The 27,916-nt window shown below is 47.7% G+C and overlaps 1 protein-coding gene across 1 annotated transcript in view; it reads left to right on the plus strand.

Annotated features, from left to right (window-relative positions):
- The window catches only part of Lamc2 (laminin subunit gamma 2), a 64,094-nt gene that overhangs the window by 20,035 nt on the left and 16,143 nt on the right, over positions 1-27,916 (plus strand). Inside the window, exons 2-12 of the mRNA XM_041662872.1 lie at positions 306-494; positions 8,829-8,964; positions 12,317-12,415; positions 14,794-14,930; positions 16,175-16,297; positions 17,687-17,876; positions 20,603-20,715; positions 21,620-21,838; positions 22,433-22,615; positions 24,060-24,305; positions 25,881-26,026. Coding sequence (XP_041518806.1) covers positions 306-494; positions 8,829-8,964; positions 12,317-12,415; positions 14,794-14,930; positions 16,175-16,297; positions 17,687-17,876; positions 20,603-20,715; positions 21,620-21,838; positions 22,433-22,615; positions 24,060-24,305; positions 25,881-26,026 — 1,781 coding nt within the window. The remainder of the gene's footprint in view (positions 1-305; positions 495-8,828; positions 8,965-12,316; positions 12,416-14,793; positions 14,931-16,174; positions 16,298-17,686; positions 17,877-20,602; positions 20,716-21,619; positions 21,839-22,432; positions 22,616-24,059; positions 24,306-25,880; positions 26,027-27,916) is intronic.

Below are 27,916 nucleotides of genomic sequence, written 5' to 3' on the forward strand. Positions count from 1 at the left end.
TCAAAGCATGATTTGTCATATAAAAGCATTACCTAAGCTTTTTGGTTTCTCTTATGTAAGTGGACAATTTGGTGACCCTGAATTCGTGCTTCCCAGACAATGGTCACCCCAGCACCCTGTAATTGCTGCTTTCTTTAGGTGGAACAAGAATCCTCATTATCCCCCAATGGCCATGTCACTCTCTTTCCACTGAGTAATGTAAGCCAACATGTAGTGGTCCCTGTATAACCGATTTAAACACCTGGGAGAATATTCTGATTTTTTTGTTTGTTCGTTTCTGACACTCTCTCTTCCCTCTTCCTTAGTGTGTGATTGCAATGGGAAATCTAGACAGTGCGTCTTTGATCAGGAGCTCCACAGACAGACAGGCAATGGGTTCCGCTGCCTCAACTGCAACGACAACACAGCCGGAGCTCACTGTGAGAGGTGCAGGGAAGGCTTTTACCGGCAGCGAGAGCGAGACCGCTGCCTGCCTTGCAACTGCCACTCAAAAGGTAGGTGGGGAGAGGGCAGAGGAGAGGGAGGGAAGAGAGAGGACAGAGTGGAGAACAAGCAAGCCAAGATGGAGCTGCAGCACCACTGGGTCCCCAACAGACATTGGTCGTTTAGCAACTTCTGCCTGCAAGGGAAAAACAGTTCTCTAACGTTGGGGGTAATGGGAGGAGCAAGGTCCTCAGTGCCAGCTAGTTTGAATTCTACTGCTAAGAGTCACATACTTTGTTTTCAGTACTGAGAATTTCACACAGAACCTTGTACGTGCTGGGCAGTGTTCTACTGCTGAGCTATATGCCCTTTCAATGTTTGCAATTTTGAGATTAGCCCTAAGTTACCTAGGCTGGCCTCTCACGCTTGATCTTCCTGCTCAAGGAGTAGCTGGAATTACAGATGAAGGCTACCACACCTGAGAGTCAGGTTGCTAACTTTTCCGTGACCTGGGGACAAAGGAAGCTTGGTTTCTTTCAGTGACAGTTCTGCACATCCACCATTGCTTTGACCAGGCTGTTGAGAAGAGTGATTCGCTGGGTGTGGTGGCATCAGCCTGTAATCCTAGGCCTTGGGAGGTAGAAGCAGGAGGGTCAGGGGTTCATGGTCATCCTCACACACACAGGGAGTTGTCTAGGCTACATGAGATTTTGTGTCAAAACCCAAAAAGGAGGAAAAAGACGGGTGGTGAGGACCTGTTTCTGTGGCCATGCTAGAAATAACAGAAAACTACAGGGAAGGACTAGAGCCAAGGAAGGTGTTGTTTGCAAGAGCAACCACCAGATAGGAAGATCCTAACTGGAGGGCGGGTTCACAGAGGAGCTAGGTATTATTGGTTTTGATTTATTTATTTATTTATTATTTATTTATATTATTGATTCTTGGTATCTCCTCCAATGCCACTGTCCCAAACTGTAGGTGGCTGTTATGCACAGAGATGCCTACATTGGACTGTGTTCATCACAGGTAAACAGTACACACAGATTAGGAAATGCATCAAGGGAAGAAGGGGTCTGTCAACAGCTGAGGTTTTTATTGGCTCCTCACTTGTCTCTTACCTTTCCTGGCATTTGATGTTTCTCCTTGTTGGGAAGTGTTTAAGGGCATAACATGATGTGCACTTAAAGTGTCGAGCTGCGGCGTGTCTCGACAGCCACAGCTGGAGGAGTCTGAAATCGAGCAGGTTTTGGGGGAGTCTGAAATCGAGCAGGAGTGTGTCGGGAACTATCGAGAAAACTGGAATGACCTGGAATGATGTAGCTCTGGGGTCAGTCCCAGGTTCGCCTGGGTTGGCTGTTATGGTATAGTCCGAAACCGATCTGTTCGGTGTTTAGTTAATCCAGCACCCAGAGCCTTTAGTTTTCTCAGTTCTCACTACGAACTGAAGGACTTCATGAAGCAAAAGCAAGAGAAAAATTATTCTATTTTAATGGGTGTTGGAGATTCTTGGGGAGTCAAGATCCCCAGAAAACATGCAGCTTCACTGCACGTCACAGGAGCTGAACGGGCCTCACAAAGTGGTCAGAGAGGATGTAATCAGAGGCTCAGCGGGCTCCCCTGCAAAACCTGGGCAGAATGCAAGGTCCTAATTCCAGGGGAGACGAGGAATGAGCTGCTGGACAGAGAGGATAAGGAAGGTTTTCTCATCAGTCCTCAGCTCGGTTTCAGGAAGCAAGTCTCTCTCTAGAGGCATCTGGGACTTTATGGGAGCCTGGTGGGGGTGGAGCCTGGTGGAGGTGGAGCCTGGTGGAGGTGGAGCCTAGTGGAGGTGGAGCCTGATGGTGGTGAAACCTGGTGGGAGATGGGGCCTGGTGGGAGGTGGAGCCTTGTGGAAGTGGAGCCTGGCAGGGGTGGAGCCTAGTGGGAGGTGGCAGAGACACACGGTGATTAATTTCTGGCACGGTGTTTTGCTTGTTTGTTTGTTTTAAATATTTATTTATTTATTCTGTACACAATATTCCAATATTCTGTCTACATGTATGCCTGCAGGCCATAAGAGGGCACCAGACCTCATTACAGATGGTTGTGAGCCACCATGTAGTTGCTGGGAATTGAACTCAGGACCTTTGGAAGAGCAGGCAATGCTCTTAACCACTGAGCCATCTCAGCCCCCCACGGTGTTTTTTTTTTAAAATGCAGTAATTACTGTGCAAGTCTGCAGAGCTGAGGGGCAGAGCAAGGATTTTAGCCTAGGTTTGCTTACACCACAGCGGATAGTGGTGGGTTTGGGAGCCAGACAGCCCGGGTTCAGGTCTTGCCTGTGAGGCTACCTCTGAGTCACTCAGGACATATGGTGTCACCGCTCCGTGCTCTAGTGTTCCCATTAGAGAAAAGGTGATCTCAGTATTTGCAACACATTAAAGTCCAGGAATAATTGAGTACGTTGATAGACAGGTGAGCAAAGCCTAGTCAATAATAGATTTTCTTATGAAGATGGAGGTTCCAATCACCTGGAACAGTGATTGTTTCAAGCTATGTCTCAAAAAAAAAAAAAGAAAGAAAGAAAGAAAAGAAAAGGAAAAAAGATAATATAAATAATAAAATAATATCCTGGTGGTCAGGTGGTGGTTTACACCTTTAATGCCAGTACTTAGGAGGCAGAGGCAGGCAGATCTCTGTTAGTCCAAAGCCAGTCTGGGCTACAGAGTGAGTTCCAGAACAGCCAGGGCTTGAAAAACTAAACAAATAAAATCCTGGTACAACAGAAGCCTTGTAAGACTATATATGGACCTAAAATGATTTTGTTAATATTTTATGTATTATTACCAACCTCACTTTAGCATTGAATATCTGAGAGTATTTTTTTTTTTTTTAGTTAGGTTTTTTTCTGTGTAGCCCTGGCTATGGCTGTCCTGTAACTCACTTTGTGGACCAGGTTGACTTTGAATTTACAGAGAACTGCCTGCCTCTTCCTCCTAAGTACTGGTATTAAAGACAAGCACCACTATTGCCCTGCCTGAAAGTATCTTTTAACAGTGGAAAAGTTGACCTAGAAAGTTAGTAAGTAGCCTGAAATCTCCTGGTGAGGTACTATGAGAAGGTAGAAATGTGATTCAGGTCTTCTGTCCCCAGAACAGGTCCTTCCTGTACCTTCCCTATGAATGAAAAAGAGAAATCAGAATACTGAGTTTATATCCAAGGCAGTCAGATCCCCAGAAAATCTAGATCTCCTAAGGGCTGACTAATGCTTTATCCTTTCCAAAACATTTCCATAGCCTGGCAGGCTGAGCAGCTCACACACCCACATTCCTGGTGGAGAGATGAAGAAACTAAAGGCGGGCTGAGGAACACATGGGTGGGAGAGACTGTTTCCACCTCTTGTAGCTATGCCTGGGCTTTGTGCATCACTGAACCAGTAGCCTGATTTGAGGAAGAACCTAGAGCCTGGAGCGCACTGGGCAAGTGCCCTCTCTCTGAACCCTATCCCAATTAGCTGTTCAGATTCTTTTGCTTCGAAACAGAGTCTTAAAGGTTAAGCTGCCCAGACTGTCCTTAAACTTGCTCTGTAACCAGCAGACCTTGGGATTGCAATCCTCCTACTTCAGCCTCCCAAGAAGGTAGAATTGCAGGTCTACTTTCAAGTTAATTTCCTAGTCTCCAATTAACTGCAAGGCCATTTCTATTTTCAAGTAATTACTTGAAAGAAATTGTAACAGTAGTGGAATTGCTATTTAAATGGAAAAAAAGTCTTTAAAAAGAGAAAATAATTCCCATCACTTCACGTGTGGTTAATTGTAGTCAGTCTTTCTTGTGGGACTTTTTTTGGACCGCCAGCCCCCAAATAATGACCCAGAGACTTATTATTAACAATAAAATCTTGGCCTTTAGCTTAGACTTGTTCCCAACTAGGTCTTTTAACTTAAATTAATCTGTTTCTGTTAATATATGTTTAGCCATGTGTCTCTTTATCCCTCCTCCATTCTGTCCATCTGACTTCCTCAAGGTCTCGCTGGTGTTCTCTATGGTGTTCTAATCTCCGAGTTCCTCTCACTCCCAGGAAGTCCCTCCTATTCTCTTTTGCCTAGTTATTGGGCATTCAGCTCTCTATTAAACCAATCAGAAGGCACCTTAGGCAGAAACACATCTTTGCAGTGTACAAAAATATTAGCTCATGACAGAAAATGAAGCCAACAGTTGAATGGTGCTCAATGTAGTTTGGCCTTCATACCAATTTCTCATAAATTGAAAAGTGAGCTTATGTCACATACGTGTCTGTGCAGATGTGGTGTGTTTATGGGGGAGTATGTATGTCTGCATGCACATGGGCACAGGTGTGTGTGGGTTGGTGTGCATGGTGTGGAGAGTAGAACTCAATGCTGGATGTCTTCCTTGATTGTTCTCCATTTTCTTCACTGAGGTGGAGGGTCTCTCCCTGAACAATGACACTGTATTACTCTGATTAGCATATTCCAGTTATTTAAAACATCTTTAAAATAAGTTTATGTGCATGTGCGTATGTGTCTGTGTGTGTGTGTTCACAGTGTTGATGCTTGAACCCTGAGCCTTGTACATGCTGAGCTATATCCCTAGTGTGTGGACAAGGACACACACACACACACACACACACACACACACTCGTGTGCATGCGACAGGGGGAAGTGAGAGAGAGAGGAAGACTCATATTAAAGCTATCTTGGCTTTATTTTAATTATTGATGACTTTTGACACCCCCTGCCCCCTCAGATGCACATAGAGATCTGAGCCCTGAGAACACTCCCTGAGACACAAACCGGAAGGCTGCTCTTCAAAGTCAGTTGTTCACAGTCCCTGAGCCCAGCTCATAATGTAGATTCAGGGCAGGTGTTTTCATTCTAGCAAGGTGCTTTTAAAACCCAGGGCTGTTATTTTAGCTGTTTCAGAACGTGAGTTAAATTAGTCATGTTTGCATTGGGAGACATCAAACAGTCCCATGCCAGCTTTGAAGGCCTGAAGGATGACGCCTCAGGGGTAAACTGCTAGTATGGTGTTAACACTATAATGGTCTATTAGTGTGCTGTTGACTACATTTTTAAGCACTATATGTGAGACATTGGACCAGGCACCTCTTACATATTAGCTCTTAGTCTTACGACATCCCTGCGAGGTGTGTGTTTATATGTTTTCATTCGCAGTTGAAGGGCCTCGCAGGGGAGCAGTTTGCCGAGAGACGTGCAGCTAGAAGCGCCTGCTGTGTGACCTGAGATCCACTGGACTCAAAGCTGGGGCTGTTTTCTGGTCCTCCAGCTTCCTCTAGAGCAGTGGTTCTCAACCTTCCTGATGCTGGGACCCTTGAACACAGCTCCTCATGTTGTGGTGCCCCCCCAACCATAACAGTATTTTTGTTGATTCCTTGTAACTGTGATTTTGCTACTCTCAAGAGTCATAACATGAATATCTGAAATACAATATGTGGGTCGCAACCCACAGGTTGAGAACCTCTGCTCTACAGCGATATTCTGCAGGTCGGGTATATAAAGATAGGGTCTTTCAAGTAGTAGCAGGTAATTCCACGAGAGTTCCAAATATGTTTGGAAACATTGGCATTGAAAATTTAAACGACAGGGCGGGAGGTGTAACTCAGTTGTAGAACACTGACTTAGCATATGCAAAAGACCTGGATTCCATCCCCAGTACTACAAGTAATCTAACAATTACTATCATTATTAAGCAAGCTTTGGGCCTATCGTATATATGACGTCATAATCCCCATTTTGAACACAGAGTATTTATTTTCATAGGCTAACAGTTAATGCCTCTGAGAAGAATATTCTAAAGAATAAAATTTGGACTATTTGGGCCAACCCAAAACAGAGTTCTCTTTGCCACCTCCTGATAATAATAATTTCCTTCAAGGGGAAGGAAGAGCTCTTAATTATTTTGCCTTTATTCATTTATGGGTGAGGGGATGTCCATGCCACAGTGGGCATGTGGCTGTCAGAGGATAGCCTGGAAGAGTCTGTTCTCTTCTTTTACTATGTAGGTTGCAAGGATTGAACTCAGGTCATCAAATTTGGTGGTGAACACTTTTATCCACAGAACCATCTTACCAGCACGAGAACAATCATTTCTGAGAAATGATTGCAGAGTTTCCTGAAGTTGAAAGTATAACTAACATTAATTTGAACAGGAAAATATGTTTGGGGATTATCAAATCGTCCATTTATGTTTAAGAAAAATTCAATACAGAGGGACGTCTGTGTAATACATCAGAATCTCAACAGGAATTTTCTTTTTTAGCTCTGTGGTCTGATTATTTTATTTGTGTTCTCTAAATAGTGTCTCCATCTCGGGCTGGCTTCAGACTACATATGTAGTTGAGGTTGGACTCCTGTCTCGGTGTCCTGATGGCTGCAAAAGAGCTTTCCAGACTGAAGACAGTCAGGGCGAATGTCTCTGGGGAACAGCACATACATGCCCCAAGTGGAGTAAAGGGCAGAGTCTCTGCTGGGCCTGAGAGGAGGAGAGTAGATGAGCAATGTAGGCCCACAGGCCAGGATCATGGAATTGAAATCTGATCACTTGTGTGGGGTACTTAAACAAAACTGAATAGCCTTCAGCAAATGTTCTCCATCTTTCTCTGGATTGAGGCTGAAGTGTGTCGAGGGGAGGTGCAGACATGGTTTAGATGAAATGAGGGAAGATGGAGGCTTAGGCTGGGGTGCTATAAGGGCATGCGCTGGAGGTGATGAAAATCCATTGTGCTTGCTACCCTCATCCCGAGTCTTTCTCTCTTGCCCTCAACGTGCACCTGGAGGACCCATTTACTGAACACATCCATGGGAAACTGAGTTATTATGATAGAATGCACAGAAGTAATCTTTAAGATCAGCCTGGGTGTCGACCAACAGAAAGAAAATGTGGTATATACACACAGTGGAGTTTCATTCAGGACAGAGAAGAATGAACCTGAGTTATTTACAGGAAAATAGGTGGAACTGGAGCTCATATTAGCCATAATAAGAAAGACACAGAAAGACAAATATTATGTTTTCTCTCATGTGTAGAACCTAGGCTATATGCACATGTATGTATGTGTATGACATGAAAATAGAAGGAGAAAGCAGAGCAGAAGGGAAGAGTGAGGGCAGGTGGGTAAGTGGAATGGGGGAATTAATTTGGTCAAAGGCATGATACCCCTGAACAAAGTTGTCATTTTGTGCTGGGGATGTAGCTCGGTTGGTAGAGGGATTGCCTAGCATGCCTGAAGTCTTTGGTTCAATCCCCAGCACTGCATAATTCGTGTGGCAGCACACACCTGCAATCCTAGCACTTGGGGGGTGCAGGAGGATCATGTGTCCAAGACCATAATTGTAAGCAAGCCTTACATACATGAGGGCCTGTCTCAAAAATGCCCTTGTTAAGCCCATCAGTGTATATAATGAATAAACGCTGTTGAACAAAATGAACAAGACCACTGCTCTAAGACGGTGACTGGGCCACCAGGCGATGTCCCATAAGTGAAGTTTTCTGCTTCTCCTGGTAGGTGGGCGCATTCTTGGCTAAGGGACTTTTTTGTGTGTGGTTGACACAGCCCCAGGGTTGGCGAAATAGCTCAGTCGATAAACTGCTGGTGGAACCGCAGTTTGATCCTTAGAACCCATGCTAGAAACAAACACTGGGAAAGGTGGCAGACACTTGTAATCATGGTGCCGGGGAGGCAGACGCTGCAGATCCTGAACTGCCTGGTCTACTTGGTGAGTTCCAGGCCAGCTAAAGAGCCTGCCTTGGGTGGTGGGGATGGTGGGGGGGAGGGGGGGGAGGCGAGGGTGTGAGTATGGGTGGAGAGTTCTTGAAGAAACACTATTGCAGGTTGTCCTCTGGCCTCCATCTGCCTGCTCACATCCACGTAAGCACACACGAGTCGAGTATTGACCCCTAAAAGACGGTCTCTGGTTGCTGGATACAAGGGAGAAAGCTATTCCTTCTAGTGTGCTAACATGCTCATTTGTTGATTTTTCTCCTTGAGTTTTGAACTCACCATGTAGACCAGACTGACGGAATTGCGGTCATTCTATTGCAGCCTCCAGCGTGCAGGGATTATAGGCATGCATTACTGCACACATAGATGGGGATTTAAAAAAGAAGAAGAAAGAGGAAGATAGGCACCATGTGTTCCTTAATGTTCAGCCAGAGGGAATATGTAAACAAAACTGTTTTTGTGAGTCAGTCCCTTCTTCCTGTGACGCAGCCATGCTCAGCTGTCAAAACGTCCCCTCCTGAGTAGAGCATCCAATGACGCGGACTCCTTGTTAAAGGCGCTGAACAGTTTGGTGGGTACAGAGCTCACATGGGGAGACCGTCATTTTTTTAAAAGCCTAACAAGTATATTTTTTCTTTTCTCTTTCTCCCCACCTTGTGGGTTACAGGTTCTCTCAGTGCTGGATGTGACAGCTCTGGACAGTGCAGGTGTAAGCCAGGTGTGACAGGATCCAGGTGTGACCGCTGTCAGCCTGGCTTCCATATGCTCACTGATGCTGGGTGTGCTCCAGACCACAGACAACTGTAAGCATCTGCCCTAAAAATTTTTTTTAACAACTCAGGGAGGAAAGGGTTTACTTTATTTTTCACTTCCAAGTGACAGACCACTGTTGATGAAGTCAGGGCAGGAACTCAAGGAACGGAGACCATGGAGGGATGCTGCTTCCTGGTTTGCTTTCCAAGTCATGCCCAGCTCCCTTCCTTACACAGCTCAGACCCCCCTGCCTGGGAATGGTCTAGCCCACAGTGGGCAGGCTTTCCTCCATCAATTAGATATCAAGAAAATGCCCATAGGCTCACAACCCAAGCTTGATCTGTAGCTCAGGCTGGCCTCAGATGATCCCCCTGCCTCACCCCCCACAGTTGAGGCTGTAGCTGAGAGTCACAGCACTCAGTTTAGAACATTCCTATTTCTTCTTGTCCCTTTGGTGTGGCCTTCACTGTGAGGGCCAGGGTCTGGGGGACATGGATATTATGAAAAAGTTAGGACATCTCCAACTTTTGGATCTGTTTGGTTCCTGAAAGTCTGATTTTGGATTCAGCATGAATAACAAGAAGCGCATGCTCTTGGCCAGCTGTTTCCAGCAGTTGGAAATGTTTATTCCATCTCCATATTCAGGCCATCAGATTGCAGCCTTCAAACCTGGTGAGGTCAAGCTGTGGAGAGGGAAAAATGCTAACTTTCTATAATACCATGTAACTACAAAATTCTTTAGACTCTGGAGAAAAATCATATGAAAATAGGCCAGGCTTGATAGCATCACTTCCCTGTCACACCTGTTTACAGTCCGTGCCCAGACAGACACATCCTCCCAGCCTTACTGACAGTATCCTAGCTACCATCCAATTTTCTTTCCTCTGGGCCTTTGCATAGATCACTCTCTTCTCACCCTCCCTGACCCTTTTAGATCTGTTTCTCATGGCTCTCCTGGACCTCGCACTCCAGCCACAGTCCCTGCTCCAAAGGCATCAGTGTGTGGCCTCCATCCCTTTTCCTGCAAAGCCATGGAGCTCTTCAAGGGCCTCCAGGGCACACATCCTCTCCTCCAGGGCATGCATCCTCTCCTCCAGGGCACTGCATCCTCTCCTCCCTCCAGGGCACTGCATCCTCTTCTCCAGGGCATGCATCCTCTCCTCCAGGGCATGCATCCTCTCCCCCAGGGCACCGCATCCTCTCCTCCAGGGCACCGCATCCTCTCCTCCAGGGCATGCATCCTCTCCTCCAGGGCACAGCATCCCCTCCTCCAGGGCATGCATCCTCTCCCCCAGGGCATGCATTCTCTCCTCCAGGGCACCGCATCCTCTCCTCCAGGGCACAGCATCCTCTCCTCCAGGGCATGCATCCTCCCCTCCAGGGCATGCATCCTCTCCCCCAGGGCACAGCATCCTTTCCTCCAGGGCACAGCATCCTCTCCTCCAGGGCATGCATCCTCTCCTCCAGGACACAGCATCCTCTCCTCCAGGGCATGCATCCTCTCCCCCAGGGCATGCATCCTCTCCCCCAGGTCATGCATCCTCTCCTCCAGGGCATGCATCCTCTCCTCCAGGGCATGCAGCCTCTCCCCCAGGGCATGCAGCCTCTCCCCTAGGGCATGCATCCTCTCCTCCAGGGCATGCATCCTCTCCTCCAGGGCATGCATCCTCTCCTCCAGGGCATGCATCCTCTCCTCCAGGGCTTGCATCCTCTCCCCCAGGGCATGCATCCTCTCCCCCAGGGCATGCATCCTCTCCTCCAGGACCCCCTTAGTTTCCTTACCCTACACACTACTTTTATTTTGGCTCAGTCATTTGCTGTCAATATTTGTTCCTCTCAACCAGAGTGAGAGCCCTGCTTTGTTCTGTTCTCTGCTGGGTCCCGTGCCTGGAATTGGGGAGGAGGAAGAGGCACTGGGGGTGTTTCAGCATGGCTGCAGTTGCCATTATACACCACTGGCCCTTGCTGCTTCTGTTTCTGCTCCACCTTGAAACCTTAAGAATCATGGCTGGTTCCTGTGTCTCATCCACGCCCACGTTCTTAGCGCAGTAGATGCAGAGAATGTGTTTGTCAGTTGATCTGGATAAGTACACAAAGGAAGCACAGACACAAAGGACACCAGGGGAACCGAAAGACAAAGTCTGGGGAGGGATTCTGGATTTGAGCCTGATTAGACCTAGCATTGATTGAATGGGGGTGTGAAGGTGAAGGAGTCAAGCAGGCTTCAGATTTGGGTAAGATTTGATGGGGTCACAGGACAGCCAGAGGCGAGCATTGCTCACTCTCCATCCTAACGTCTCTGGGGTGGTTGAGCAGGGTTTGGACAGCAGGGAAGAGCTAGAAACTTCTAGACTGATGAGGTAGATATGTGAGCGTGTGCCACAGTGAGCAATGGAAACCAGTATGCGCCATGGGCCAGGGAGACAGTGCCAGAGTGAGTGACAGAAACCAGTGTGCTCCATGGGCCAAGGAGACAGTGCCAGAGTGAGTGACAGAAACCAGTATGCTCCATGGGCCAAGGAGTCAGTGCCAGGACTGAATGACAGCCCTGATGCCGCCAGTGAGAGTCTCACCACTAAGGAACGCAAAAGCCAGCAAAATCCACAATTCCATTCCTAGATACACATGCGTGATAAGTGAAAATGTGTAAAATACACAGAACCTTGTATGCAGAAGTTCATGGAAACATCATTCATTATAGCTAAGAATTGGGAGCAAGCCAAATATCAACTAGTGAAGAGATAAGCGAGTTATGGCAAATCCATATAGCCATCAGAGAATATGTACTCCATGGTATGACGTGGAAGAAGTCGTCACAGGTGGCCACATGTGGTGTGACTTTGACAATAGGAAGCATCCAGAACAGGCAAATCTGAAGGGATAGAAAGACCACTAGTGGCCACATCCAGTTGGGAGTGGGACTAAAAGGAGGGACTGGTCCAGTTCTTTGAGGAGCACCGGAAATGTTTGTGACTTAGTCTTAGTAAAGGAAGAGCCTGAACATATTGCAATAGCAAGTAGATGGGTTCCACCGTCCTAAAAGACATTATTGAATTAAGTTATTTCATGTATTAAATTATTAAATTAAATGATATAGAAATAAATTACAAATTTAAGACTACACTCTTTGGTCAACCAAACTAAACAGTTTAGTAAGAACTTGGCTTGCATTCTGGCACACTGGTCTCACTCTGGGTAGCTAGTAAAGGGTTCAGCACTGGTTGCTGCCCCACTGGCTTAGTTAGTACATGAGTCATTAAAGGCACGAAGAGCTTGATTGCTAAGGGAAGCCACCCTGAAGAAAGGCGTGGCCAGTAGATGCTGCTCGCTAGAGACAGCTGACTTTAGTTGACTGTGACGCATTAGAAACTGGCTCCTGACTTTCTTTCTCTCTTTTCCCAGAGATCCCAAGTGTGACTGTGACCCAGCTGGCATCTCTGGACCCTGTGATTCTGGCCGCTGTGTCTGCAAACCAGCTGTCACCGGAGGCCGCTGTGATAGGTCTGTGTGAACCATGTCCACTGAAAGCTTTGCGGAGACCTCCCTGGCACCTGGCATAAGAATTAATCCCTCACGTACCGTTGCGGAAAGCAGATTCTGACCAAATGTTGAGAACTTCTTACAACCTCTCTTCCAAAACTGAGCTTCCAAAACAAAAAAACCAAGGCCTGTGGTTCACTGCAGTCCATTTTCTGCTTTGGGTCCCTTTGCTTTTACTTGACGGAGGCAGAGGACCCCAGAGTCCCCTCCTGGGTGGCTGGGATTCCCAGGGGCTTGGGTGTGAGATGGTGTGCAGTAATGAGATCATGTGACTGAAGGGGGTCTTGGGAAATGCCGGGCCTAATTAAGCAAGTTGAGGAAAACCCTTGTAAGGGAACCATGACAGCATACGGCCATATATAACCATCTCGTACTGAAAAGGACCCGCCCCAGGGAGGGGATGGTGCTGACATGCACGCACATGAACTGAGGCACCACGTTAGAGCCCTTTGGGCCCGAGCCATGTTGGGGCAGGTGGAGCAGTGAGGAGCCGTTCACTCTCAGTTGCTGCCTCAGGATATCCCTTAAGTACAAACTGTGTTCAGACTGTACTCGGCTCTCCCTTGAGATGGCGGTGCGCAGAGGGACTGTGAGGGTGGCCTCACAGCTGAAAGCCTCCTTCACAATTCCTTAAAAGAAAGCAAGTGTTTTCCTGGCACCCTGCCAAACGCTTCTACCTGGGCGGAAGAAGTGCCAAATGCATTCCTAACTTGTGTTTGCAGGGGCTTCTTTGCTGCTGAAGAGAGAGTTAGGAATAAATAGCTTGAGTGTTAAGAAAACAGTCTCTTTGTGAAAGCCTTCATGTATGTGGTCGGGGGAGGCCCTCTGGAAACACGGCTCATCAGTTAAGAGTCCTTGCTGCTCTTCCAGAGGGTCACAGTTGGAATCCCAGCATCCCTGTCCAGTGGCTCACAACTGCCTGGAACTCTAGCCCATTAGGTCTAGTGCCCTCTTTTGGTCCTGCCTACATACATGCGTCATACCCCTACACGGACACACACACAGACACACACACACACACAATTTATTTTTTAAAAGAAAACATTTGTAGCGGCGGAGGGGAGACAGAGGCAAGTTGAGACCGAGTTTTCCTCTGTGACATAGGCTTAGAACTCATTGTGTAACTAGGCTGGCCTTGAAGTCCTGGCAATCATCCTGCCCCATCCTCCCAATGCTAGGATTATACCACTTCCTGCTTGAAAGTATTATTATTATTATTATTATTATCATTATCATCATCATTTTACTGTTTTGAGACAGAGTTTCGAACTAGCTACAATAGCAGAAGGTATCCTTCTGCCTCTATTTCCCAAGTACTGGAATTAGAGACATGCCACTAAACCTGTCTTTGAAAGCCTTTTTAATTCTAGAATATGAAACAAAATAGCAAGCTACCTAAAGCAACAGTTGCCATCACCACAATTAGTGTCCCAAATGACACAAGTGGTCCATTTGAGTGACCACGGCTGTCATGCATGCGGATTGTCCTTGATTCTTCATCCTTTGCCATCTGACAGCATCCTAAAGTCTTTAGGATCCGCATGATCCCTTTCCCTCCTTCATCCTCCTCTCTCTATAAGTTTGAATCTTGCCTCATCCCTCTGTCCTCTTCCCCTAAGCACATCAGAAATGATCCCAATCTCCTCGGCTTCAGGGCCACTAAGTGGAGCAGTAGACCTGGACCACGGCAACGCTAAGCAAACAGGGCAGTTCTTGTTTCATGTAGAGAACTCAACTTGGCCTGGCAGCTGTCCAAAGAAAAGCTGCCCAAAGGCTTGGACTGGAAGCAGGGGTGGAATGCCAGCCTGTGGTTGGCTGCTTCAGGGTGTTTCTAGACTTTTATCTTGGTTATGTCCTTAGTGGCTCTTTCCTCGGTGGGCCAGGGCTAGGTTGTGATGAACAGGGTGCTAATAAACACTCAAAGGTCTTGGGGACTGGGGCAGCTGAGTAGGCACTGAGGTAAGAGACTTGCCTTTCTGGTCCTCACTTTGCCTTTATGGCAGATCTGCTCCGTGTACTCCTGTGACCTCCCTCCCCGCATCACACACCACCCTCATCCATCACCGAGGATGGGTCACTTATCAAGTTTTCAGACTACTAAGGCTCTGTTGAAGGCAGAAAAGTGAACACACTCATTTGTGTGTGTGTGTGGGGGGGGGCTGTGATCGCCTCTGGTGATCTGGAGTGGAGGCGGTATGTAAACCTCGAGGTCTTCCCCCTCTGGGAAGTGCCAAGTGGAAGAAAAAGTAGGCAGAGGCTGAACCAGCGTGGTTCAGCATGGTCGTCTCTGTGAAATAAGAAATAATTGTAATGTCCTGACATCTACAATCCTGCTGCAGGTGCCGACCAGGTTACTATCATCTGGACAGGGCAAACCCGGAGGGCTGTACCCAGTGTTTCTGCTATGGGCATTCAGCCAACTGCCACAGCTCTGCAGACTTCAGTGTCCACAAGATCACCTCAACATTCTATCAGGGTAAAGTATCTCAAAACATATATAAACATTTAAAACAAATGAAAAATTTAACACTGTACAAGGATCTATGATTTGTGCTTACAACAGTGGCTTCCATATTCATTTCCTAGTCATCATTAGGAATTCTCTAGTTAGTGTTTGTTAAGACAGAGATTGTTCAGACTGGCCTTGAACTCCACAGGCAGCAGAGGAGAACCTTGAACTTCCGATCTTCCTGATCCCTCCCCGGTCCTGGAATTACAAAATTGTGCCATCACACCCAGTTAAATTCTGTGCCTGGGATGGAGCCCAGGACCTCACGCGTGCGATGCAGGCATTTGCCCTGGAGCTCCATCTCTAGCCCTCGTGTATTGTGCACATTATTCTGGGAGAAGACAAAGCATGTATCTTGAAAAATTACAGCCAAACAGCATATGAATAACATAAAAACAGCTAAAAGAGACCAACTATTTATATCCCTCTGCTTCCCACCCATGTCTATTTCAAAACCACAACGAATTATTCATGTGGGAGAGGGATTTATGAGGACATCCCAGAGTCCACACTAACTAATAGGAGAGGGATTTATGAGGACATCCCAGAGTCCACACTCACTAATAGCGTGGCATCCGCATACGTTGAGTCGATGGATCTCCTTTGTTAGCATGCTTCAAAACAGCGTGAACATGTTGGAAATCGATATTATTTCAGTTGGTTTAGTGTCTGTCTGACCTCATTAAGGCCAAATCTTGTTTTTGTAAGTATGAGAAAAGTACAAATTACAGGTAGGTGAAAACAAGCCTGAATCACAGGAGCCCAGAGATAGGAGCCAGCCAAAGATAAGGCAAAGGGCCAGTGAGCGAGCTCAGGGGTAAAGGCACTTGCTGCCAAGCCTGAGGACTTGAGTTCGATTCCTGGGACCCTCATGGTGGAGAAGAGAACTGACTGTGACAGACACTGTGGCATGTGCACACACACACACACATACACACACACACATGCACACACACACACACACACACACACACACATGCACACAAACACGAAATAAATAAAAATGTAAAAAACCAAACTTTTTTAAATGTGAAAACAGCCATGGACAGGAGTTGGTGGGTAGTAATGATTGGGGTATTTGGAAAACTGTAAAAGAATAGGAAAAAAAAAACCTGTCTACTTCTTCGAAGACTTTTTGGCAAGCAAGCCTTTGCCTTGTTTAACTCAAGGGATGATGGGAGTTGTCTCAGAGTGCTGGTGTTGTCTTGCAGATGTTGATGGCTGGAAAGCAGTTCAGAGGAACGGGGCTCCGGCAAAGCTCCACTGGTCACAGCGCCATGGGGATGTGTTTAGTTCTGCCCGAAGATCGGACCCAGTGTACTTTGTGGCACCTGGTACGTGAGGGACGGCTTCTGAAGATGCCGGTGTATAGGACTACAGAGCCAGAACAGACAAACTGACTTGGGAAGTGTGATGTGGGATCCGTCCTGCTCCTGGGACCAGTTGGAACGCAGGCCCACTTTGATAAGTCACCATGTCCTGACACTCTCCAACAATCCAGGCATCCTGGAGGTCAGCCCCTACCGAGAGGCCCATGTTAGCCAAATGGGACGTTTCCAGATTTCCCATCAGAGTGTGAAATCAAACTTAACAGGGCTATGGGAAAACAAAAACAAAGCATGTCTTCTTAAAAGGTGAAAAATTTTAATTTATGAGTTTTGTCTGAGTGTGGGGATGCACACGCGTGCAAGCTCTCTCAGAGTCCAGAAGAGAGTGTGGGTCTCCCGGAGCGGTAGTTATAGGTGGGTTGTGAGCCACACACTGTGTGTCCTGGAAACTGAACCCAGATCCGCTGGAAGAGCAGAAAGCACTCTTAACTGCTGAGCCATCTCTTCAGCCCCAGAGCATGCGGTAAAGCTTTAAAAACAGTGTTAGTGTCTGCGTGGCAAAGGTCTGGCTGGAATCTGAATCATGGTTAATATAGCCTGAGCTAATGAGCACTTCCCGAGTAAGCTGTTCTTTTAGTGTCTCTGAACTTCAGTCCTCTCAACTATTCAATGAGAATGGGCATGCCAATAGTTGGGAATTATTGCCATCAAATACGTGTAGAGGTGGGGAGACGGCTTGGTCTCTAAGGTGTTTGAGCATAAGGACGTGGGTTTGAATGCTAAGCACTCACACGGAAGCTGGTCACCGTGGTATGTGCCTGTAACCCCAACCCTAGAACAGTAGAGACATAAGAATCTCTGGGGTTTGCTAACCAGAGAGGCTTGCCTAGTTGATGAGTTCCAGGCTCCATGAGAGACCATGTTTCCAAAACTAGTGTGCAAAGTAATTGAGGAAGACACCCAACATCAATATCCAGCCTCCACATGCCTGTTCACAAATGTGTACACACACATATTCATGCTCACCTGTACACACAGAAGAACATGCACACCAACACATACACACAAATGTGGTGTCTGCAGAAGCATTCCCTAAAATATAAAACACTTCCTGGATCTTTGTACATCAGCCTGTCTGCGATGGTCACGCCGTGAGCCATCTAATAGGTAGAATTGTCTTATGACGAGGGTCTTTCAGCACCGCTTCCGCAGCCAACATATCATGTAGATGTCACAGCCATGACATTTACTGACCTTTTGTCAGGGAGGTTTGAGATAGAAGAGGGGCGGGTAGGTCACACAGGACTTTCACAGAAACTGACAACATTAATCCAGTTTGTGCATGTATTTGCCTTCCCAGAAGTACCACTGATCTTTCAAAAATCTACTTCACAGCCAAGTTTCTTGGTAATCAGCAAGTGAGTTATGGGCAGAGCCTGTCTTTTGACTACCGCGTGGACAGAGGAGGTAGACACCCATCGGCTTACGATGTGATCCTGGAAGGTGCTGGGCTACAGATCAGAGCTCCCCTGATGCCTCTTGGCAAGACACTTCCCTGCGGGATCACGAAGACTTACACATTCAGGTAAAAAGAGGCTCCAGGCACACCAAATAGTGGAAGGCGTGAGTCCCTTGTTCCTGTGCTCACACAGGCGTACTTTCATCCGGTAAGCTCTTCTGAGCCCCAGGAGTTACCAGACACGGTTGATACATGCAGAAACAGGACACTGTTCCTTCCCTCTGGAACTGACAGGTTCACAGTCATGGGGAGGAAATGATGGCAGTACCACCTGTTGGTGACTGAGATGACAGGGTGGACACAGGTATTCTGAGCAAACACAGGAGGTACAGCTGTACTGGAATGATAGAGGTGTCTCAAGAAGATGAGGCAAGCGTGGAGAGCCATCTCGAAGGAAGGGAAGAGGGGTAGGCTAACAGTCAGAGGACGTGCCCGTGACACTCCCAGCAGTTGAACATGAGTGGAGCGAGAAGTGAAGTGAAGGGGATGGGGAGGACTGAGGTCAGAGAAACTGGCATAGGGGACATCGTAGAGGCTGCATCATCCTATAGAAGTGTCTTTGGAGTGGTGTGTCCAGAGAGGCAGGGGCAGGAAGCTGTGTCCACTCAGTGCTCCGGACTGTGTTAGAGGATAGGAAGGAAAGATGGAATAGGACCTTGGTCCTCCCAGAGCTTGGGGTCTGGTGAGATATATAACACACCTAAAAACAAGAGCAATACAATCCAGTAGCTGTTCTCATGGTGGTGTGCGTTCATTTTGGAATGAGCTTGGGTATGCCTGGAGTCACCAAGGAGAGTTTCACAAGGCTTCAGGTGTGTCAGCTGAGAATGGAAGGATACACAAGGCTTTTCCAGGAAGAAAAATTAGAGAAGGATAACCTCCATCCAAGTGTGAACTTCTGAGGATGTGCAGAGTCATTATATAGGGCAAATTACACACACACACACACACACACACACACACACACACGTGTGCGCGTCTGGCGTCCTCGGAGCCTAGAGACGCTGTTGGATCCTGCAACTAGAAGTATATGGTTGTGAACTGTTGTGTGGGTGCTGGGAACCAAACCCAGTTCCTCTGGAAGAGCAGCTGGTGCTCTTCACCACTGAGCCCATAGAGGGTATTTTCGTGGTCTGAAGATAGCATGTAAAAGGGAGATAGATAAATAAGCTTGAAAAGTCTGGAGAGTACTTATCAGGCTGTATCTTAGGTATCATTTCAGAGCGCTTAGATCTTGTCTATGCTGGCAAGATGATGGAAAGCCACCAAGAAGCTATATGTCAAGATGTGTCCTTGGGAGTGGTGGCAGTACTTAGAAGTTAGAGGCGGGCAGATCTCTGATCTCTGTGAGTTCAAGGCCAGCCTGGTCAGAGTGAGTTCCAGGACAGCCTGGGCTACATAGTGAGATTTGTCAGATAGAAGCGCTTGCTGCTCAGATTTGGAAACCGGAGTTTGATCTCTGAACCCCTCCCCCCCTTTGCTGTTTGTAGTTACAAGCACTTAGCCTGCCCTCAAGCTCCCTGGGATTCTCCTGTTTCCACCTCCCACCTGGCTGTCAAAGCTCTGTGATTACAGGCATGTACCACTGCACACACTTTACATGAGTCCCGGGGATTTAAAAGCAAGTCTTTGTGCTTGCACGGCAGGCACTATACCTTCAGAGCCATTTCCCCAGCCCTGGGTAAAGGTCTTAACTGAGTGTTTCCTACTCTTATGATATATACACACCCTTCCTGGCTGGATTCTCACATCCTCAACCTAGTGAGGTTCTCAGGGTTCAACTTACATGCTTTCTTTGTATGAGCTTTCTCTAAACCCAGGCAAAGTTACAGACATCATGTGTTTCTCTGGTGTTCTGTGTGTGAGCTGCTAACAACACTTTCTGCACGGTATTGTTATTGCTCACTCAGGCTCCCTGACTCAATGGCGAGCACCCCTACCTAGTTTGCTTTTCCTCCAGGCCCTTAACTTCCCGTCCAAGCCAAGGTAACAGTCAACTTTGTTGTTGTTGTTGTTTTCATGAATATATTCTTTCACTGTAATGCTGGGTTGAATGCAGGGCTTCCCACATGTTAGGCAAATACTCTACCACTGAGCTGCATTCCCAGCCCCACAACCAAATCTTATTTAACCAACCAGTCAGTGAATGAAATGAAAGGGTTTTTTTTGCAATCAATAGTCTAGTAAAAGAAATCTGAACGTGAGCACAGAGGCTACTGGTAAATGCACGAAGGCATTCCTACGGCAGATGCAGCTCAGTGGTAGAGCACTTGCCATGTGCACGTGCACGCACATGTGTGTGTGCGCGCGCGCACGTGCATGTGTGTGTGTGTGGGAGCTGGGTTTGATCCCCAGCACTCACTTACAGGACGATTCAGGGAAGGTATAGATTTGGACATTTGGAAAGAACCAGTGAGATGTGCTTAGCTGACAAGTGAACCATTCAAGAACAGAACTAAGAACGGAGAACAACTTTCGAGGGCCAGCGCTTGGGGAAGTCAAGTGTGTTTAGTACTGGGCTATGCAATGGTTAAGAATACAGTGTGTCGAAGGGTTTGGGACCAGGTTGCGGTGACTCTTGAAAATATATACACTGGCACCCCTTCCAGTGCTCCCTGTGGGATTTGCTCTTCTAGTAAACAGAGAAAACCCCAAGATGCTCTCTACCAGAAGCCTTCCTCCAGGCAGAGCTCCAGAACCTAACGGTTCCCACCTTCTCGGGTGCCATTTGTATCAGGTAGCAAGGTGGCATGACTTGATTTGTGAGCACTGAAAAATGTTCAATTCTGCAGGTTAAATGAGCATCCAAGCAGTCACTGGAGCCCCCAGCTGAGTTATTTTGAGTACCGAAGATTGCTGCGGAACCTCACCACCCTGATGATCCGAGCTACCTACGGAGAGTACAGTAAGTGACGGAGAGAAGGCAAATGATCCCATTCCTCCCTGGTTTGAGTGTCATCTGCTTCCACATCCCATGGGGGCAGGCTCCAAGTAAGGAGACAGGCCCCTTGATGTTGAGTCTGGGTTTTATATATTTTTTTTTCCTAAAAGGAGCATTTCTCTAGCTCGAGGTCGGCTCTCATGAATAGAAATAAATGAATAGCAAGTAACTTCTTTGCTAAGAGTCCCTTCAGTTCAGTTATGATGACCGTGTTTCGCTACAGCCCCGTTTATTCCTCGCGTTGTTAGGCTCAGTGCTACTGTGTTTGAACATGTCTTCTGCTGATTCGCTGCTGTGAACTTCCTATGCTGGGCCTTCTAATCCCACATGCAATTACTTAAAGGGGAGGTCCGTTCCTCACACTGCTAAACACTGTGTCCAAGGAAGTGTGGCTGCTCTGCCATGTCCATGTCCCTAATGCCATGGAGACAGTGGGGAGTAGGAGTTGGGTTGTTACTGTTTGCCAGGTACATCATGGTCACGTAGTGTTCCATTAAATTCTCACAATGAACCAAGGGGCCAGATAATGCTACCACGTCTCTACTAGACTGAGGACATGAAGTCTGGAGAAGTCAAGGAATTTGCCAAATTCACACAGTTAATGTGGATCCAGCCACAATTTAGACCCTCATTTTCCTGACTCCAGAGTCCAGACAGCAACTGCTATAGCTGCCCACGTACCATGTGTGAACACCACCTGGGTAGAGAAAACGAAACCCTGGCTGGTCTTGAACAAGGCTGGCCTTGAGTTTGCAGAGATTCTCCTGCCTCTGCCCCACAGTGTGCTGGGACTATAGGCCTGGACCAACCACTATTCTCTGTCATGGCTTTAGACCTTGCTACTTCTAATTTCTGCTTTCTCTTGCAGGTACGGGCTACATTGACAACGTGACCCTGATTTCAGCCCGCCCTGTCTCTGGAGCCCCGGCACCCTGGGTTGAACATTGTGTATGCCCTGTGGGGTACAAGGGACAATTCTGCCAGGATTGTGCCTCTGGCTACAAGAGAGATTCAGCGAGACTGGGGCCTTTTGGCTCCTGTATTCCCTGTAACTGCCAAGGGGGCGGGGCCTGCGATCCAGACACAGGTGAGTGAAACCTGGACCAGGTGTCTGGGGGAGAGCCAGCTGAGTGGCTCTCCCTTGGAGGCGAGAGCTGGGGAAGAAATACCACACCCGAATTCACTCAGGAGATGGGAAAAGAATGGGGCGCAAGGGACTGAGGTCAAGGGAGATGGACATGGCGATAGTACACTTGACCCCTTTTGTTATGGAAGTGCCACAGGATTGTGAGAGAAAGGTGCCAGGTTACAGGAAATGACTGTCATGTACAGGGCAAGGCGGGGGAATTGGTGTTGAGTTGCAGGTATTATGTGGGGAGATCAAAGGCCAGTCAGGGTCTAACTGGGGGTGCCAGCAAATGGTATGGCCATGAAGGACAGGGGAACAGTGTTGTGCTATGGATCGTGAGGAAGTGTGTGTCTATAGAATGTGAGGGGTGAGGGTGAGACCCAAGGTGGTGGCCACGTTTATATTTGGTTTATGGGTGGAGATGAATGCCAGGGTTCGGATGCTGGGGGAAGCTTTGGGAAGACTTGGGGCTCTGTAGTCTGATCCCCACATTCATCCACATCGAAGGAGATATTTTGTCTGACTCTGCCATTTCTCTCTCCGACCTTCCAGGAGATTGCTATGCAGGGGATGAGAACCCGGACATTGAGTGTGCTGACTGTCCCATTGGTTTCTACAATGACCCACACGACCCCCGGAGCTGCAAGCCATGCCCCTGTCACAATGGCTTCAGCTGTTCAGTGATGCCTGAGACGGAGGAGGTGGTGTGCAACAACTGTCCCCCTGGGGTCACAGGTAAGGCCAGCAAAGTGGCCTTCAGTCAGCTTCTTCCTGGACTGATGCCGTGGACTGTGAATAGCTTCCATCCCGGAGACTTTCTGGGAAGTGAATATTGCTTCAGGTTAGTCAAAATGTGCACACTCTAAAGCTAAGGATATGTGTTACCTGAGCGTCGTTGCCAATTGAGCAGGGGCTGGTGTGGTTATGGGGGAGGGGGGGAAGCACAGTGCTGGTTTGTTAACAGTCCCGTGCGTTTGTTTAGGGAATGAAAGGTTCAGACCAAGTAAACGGGAGGTCTAAAGCCCTCTGCTCCTCCAGGGTCTCCTGTAGCCTGAGCTGGCCTTGAACTTAGTTTTTGAGGATGACCTTGACCTCCTTTCGAAAAAATCATTTTTAATTATCTGTGTAAGGGGAGTATGTGCACATGAGTGCGGGTACCCACTGAGGTCAGCAGAGGCCATCGGATCCCCTGAAGCTAGTCAGGTCGTTGCGAGCCATCTGACGTGGACGCTGAGAACTGAACTGGGTTCCCCCGCAGGAGCAGCATGTGCTGCTAACCACCGTTGCCATCTCTCCAACCCTGACCTTGGATTCTTGGTCTCTTGCCTCCACCTCCCACATGCTGGGAGTAGAGGTGTGTGCTACCAATCCTGAGGGATCAAACCCAGGGTTTGTGCATGCGAGGCCAGTAATCTACTCTCTGAGCTATGTCCATAGTCCCGGATTATGTTATTTCCTGATGAGGAGGACTCAGTGCCCCTGAGTGTCACATGCCTCTCAATCTGAAGAACTAAGTGCTCAGCAGCAGCCTTGATATCATTGAAATTTCACTGCCTTTGCCCCTCTCTGTTGGCTTTGACCCAACTAGCTAACTAAGCCTCTTTGTGGTGCTGCAATGTTCTAACCCATGGTGACCAAGGCCATCAAGTGGCAGGCCCGACCCCTGCCGCACGCACCTGTTCCTGAGGGTACTGTCCTGGGGGCCTGGGTTTAATGCCTATCTTAGCTAGGGTGCTGTTGTGAAGAAACCATGACCATGGCAACTATCATACAGGAAAAATTTTAACTGGGGCTGGCTTACAGTTCAGAGGTTTAGTCCATTACTATCATGGTGGGAAGCATGGTACACACAGGCGGACATGGTGCTGGAGGAGATGAGAGTTCTACGTTTGGATCCGAAGGCAGCAGGAAGAGACAGTGACACACTGGGCCTGGCTTGAGCATCTGAAACCTCAAAGCCCACTCCCAGTGGCACACTTCCTTTAACAAAACCACATCTGCTCCAATGCTACACCTCCTAATGGTGCCAATCCTTATGAGCCTATGGGGCTATTTTCATTCAAACTACCACAATGCATCTGCCAGATTCTTCTGCCTGGAGCCTTAGACCTCTTTCTCTGGTTCCACTACCATAATGTAAGCATCTGGGGTGATCACATCTTCCTTGGTTCCTTCCCAGGTGCCCGTTGTGAGCTCTGTGCCGATGGCTATTTCGGGGATCCCTTTGGAGAACGTGGTCCAGTCAGACCTTGTCAGCGCTGCCAATGCAACAATAATGTGGACCCCAATGCCTCTGGGAACTGTGACCGGCTGACAGGCAGGTGCTTGAAGTGCATCTACAACACAGCGGGTGTCTACTGTGACCAGTGCAAGGCAGGTTACTTCGGGGACCCGTTGGCTCCCAACCCAGCAGACAAGTGTCGAGGTAGGACTATATCCCAGACAAATTAAGCCCCCCCCCATGTGTATGCGTGCACATATGTAAACACATATGAACTTGCTAGAGTCTATAAACGGATGCAAATGACAGACAAGGAGACTAATATCGTGAGGCAGCAGGTTCCGTGACCAGACTGGCTCCTGACCAATCTGCACCATTCACTGCCAGAAGCCTTAGAGCAGTGGCCCCTGCACCAGACTCTGGAACTGGTGCTCAAGGCTCTCAAATGGTTAAACATGGGTGGGGGAAGTTAAAAAGGTCAGGTTTACATTCCTGAGGGGAAGAGCAGATAAAGTGGGGCCACATCCTCTGCCCAACCCCAAGGCAGGTAGGCAGAAAAGAAGCAGCCAGACCTGTCACCGGAGAGCAATAAAGGACTCACAATTGAGCTGAACAAACGGAAATGGGGAGGGGGTGGGTCGTTAAGCAGTTTGAGAGACCCTCTCGGGAAGTCAGTGCGAGTATGTACAGAAGGTAACCCTTGGAAGTGCTCCTGGGGAAGCCCGGCTTCAAAGCAGCTGTTGCAGGGGCTGGGGGGCTGGGAGGAGGGGGACAGGGCTGCTTGAGATCAAAGCCTGAGTGAGCAGGTACATTTCTCAGCTCAGCGTTAGAGTCCAGGCCCACGGATGCTGATGGTGACTCTGGAGTCGGGCACTTAGAAGTGTCCCTGTTATCAGATCTGGACACCAGCGTGTCTACCTGAAGGTGCCTGAGGACCCCTGTGACTAGGTGTTCATGCCTATAATCCCAGCACTCATGAGGCTAAGGCAAGACAATCCTGAGTTAGAGAGTAGTCTGAGCGACTGAGGAAGCCCTTGTTTTGCTTTTGTTTTAAAAGTAAATAGACACAAAGGTGCATAAATTAACCCTTTCCTCATTTTACATTTCATTAAAATTAGACCATATACTTCTTCACTTAGCTGTCTAGGCCCGGCCAGTTGCTGCAGTTCGCACCCCAGAACTAAAGTGGCACTGACGAGAACATCCTAGCTCCTGGGAGTTCACTGCTAAAAAAGGAAGAGGCATGGGAAAGATGTGTGTGTTATACAGGACACTCAGCTCTAAGAGAGAGCAGCCCCTCACCACTGGGACATCCTTGCCTCCTAAACAGAAGCTGGCGCACAGTAGGGCTCCTGCCTCCCCTGGCCTTTCCTGCAGTGCCAGGAAAGGAACATTGGCTTTTCTGAGCCCTCACCGTCCCTTGCCATTTGTTTGTTCTAGGACCTGAGCGAATTATTCAGCCTCTCTGAGCTCACATTCCTCATCGGTAAAACAGAGGGCAGTGTTTACATCAGGCTCAAAATAGGCCCTAAAGAAATGTACTTTATAAGCAAAATCAGGGTGCCAGCAAAGTGCCCAGTAGGAGGAAGATGAGAGCCATCCTGGTGCCTCTTCATTCACGACTTACTTGTATAGGAATGTGCTTGAGGCCACAGCCATGAAGAGACCTGACATGGTGTGAGTGACAGGGGCAGGACAAGGTCCTTTTCCCTTGCCACACCTCCTTTTCTGGGATGAGTGGGGTGGAAGGGCACCATTTATCTGCCTCTTATCTCTTAGCCTGCAACTGCAACCCCGTGGGCTCAGAGCCTGGAGAGTGTCGGAGTGACGGCAGCTGTGTTTGCAAGGCAGGCTTCGGAGGCCTCAACTGTGAGCACGCAGCACTGACCAGTTGTCCCGCTTGTTATGATCAAGTGAAGATTCAGGTAAGCCTGCTTCTCCTTCCCAGCCCCCAGCCCCAGGCAGACAGATTCTAAATGACTCTGTACCCTGGTTCTATCACAGGTGTACAAACCCCAAATTTCCTGGGCATTGGTATTTGTGTTACTTTAAAAAAATATGGGTGCAAAATGGCTCTGTGGACACAGGCAAGTCTGACAACCCTGAGTCCAATCCCTAGAGCCATGTAAAGGAGTAAGCCGCCTCCCTCCCAGGTGTTGTCCTCCCTGGCATGCGCACACACACTAATGCACTCAAACACACATACAATAAATACAATTAAAAAAAGTTAAATTATACTAGAAACATTGCACATAATAATTTTACAGTAGCTTTCCACTCTCATCTATACCATTTTCAACACCGTCTGGCAGATCCTGTCTCACTTGGTACTCAGGACAACTTAGTGAACCTGGGGAGGAAAGTATTCTGAATTCAGTTCTCAAGGGTTACTGTCTGAAAATACTTGTGATGTTTTTCAAAGTGGCACACCACATGGGATCGGGAGTGACGCTCATGTCCCCCAGAGTCTTTCCATTTGTCCTGGTTAGTTTTTTTGTCAACTTGACACAGACTAGAATCACCTGGAATGAGGAGCCTCAATTGAGAAAATGCCCCCATGAGATTACCTGGAGGCAATCTGTGGGACAGTTTCTCAATTAGTGATGGCTGTGGGAGAAGCCAACCACTCTGGCTGGTGTCAGCCCTGAGCAGGAGGGCCGAGTAAGGCGTGGAGAGCAAGCCAGTAAGCAGCGTTCCCCGATAGCTTCTGCTCCTGTTCCTGCCTGGGATTCCTGCTCTGACTTCCCTTTATTGTGGACTATAAGCAGCAAGATGCAATAAACCCTTTCCTCTCCAAGTTGCTTTTGGTCACGGTATTTACCACAGCAACAGAAGGCAAAGGAAGACCCCACTGTAATGTGCCACTTCTAGCAAGGTTCCGTCCGACTCCAAGACATGACCTTATAAAACAAGTTCCAGAGCAGATCACGGCGACTCAGGTTTGCTTTCCCAGCCTGCAGGAGGCTGAGACCATTGCCCAGAGTTTCAGGCAATCCTGAGCTAACTAGTTAAGTTTCAGACCAGCCTGGTCTACAGATGACACCCTGTATCAAAAAATAAAATGATAAAATTTAATAAAAACTTAAACTTCAAAGATGAATGAACTTGATATTGATAATTACTAATAATTATTAATGATTAAGGGACAAATTGAACTTCATATGTAAACAATCTGGGGTTTTTTTTTTTAAAGATTGTTTTTTTTTTAATTATTGTTTTAAAATGTATATGGGTGTTTTGCCTGCGTGTGTGCATGTCTGTGCATCTCAGGTGTGCCTGGTGCTCACAGAGAACCAAAGAAAGCATAGATCCTTTAGAACTGGAGTTACTACCATGTGGGATTGGGAACTAAACCCAGGTCAACACATGGTCTTAACCACTGAGTCATCTCTACAGTTCCTTAATCTGGTTTTGGGGTTTTTGCTTGTTTGATTGGTTGGGTTTTTTTGTTGTTGCTTTTTGGATTTTGTTTTGGTTTTTTCGAGACAGAGTTTCTCTGTAGCTTTGGAGCCTGTCCTGGAACTCGCTCTGTAGACTAGGCTGGCCTCAAACTCACAGAGATCCACCTGTCTCTGCCTTCCGAGAGCTGGAATTAAAGGAATGTGTCACTACTCCCCAGCTACATTCTCCTATTTAATAGCCTGTAGAAAGCTAGTTTGAGGGTCTCATGTAGCCTAGGCTGGCCTTAGACTCACTATGGATTCTGAGGCTGTCACTTTGAGCCCATGATCCTCTTGTCTCTGTCTCCCAAGTGCCGGGATTACAGGTGTGTTCCACCACAGGTTGCTAAAAACTATACATTTTATTTTCATTTT

The sequence above is a fragment of the Microtus oregoni genome, unplaced genomic scaffold (assembly GCF_018167655.1).
Source record: "Microtus oregoni isolate MIOR12 unplaced genomic scaffold, Mior012 000013F_ref0000133, whole genome shotgun sequence".
In the NCBI taxonomy this organism is placed as follows: Eukaryota; Metazoa; Chordata; class Mammalia; order Rodentia; family Cricetidae; genus Microtus; species Microtus oregoni.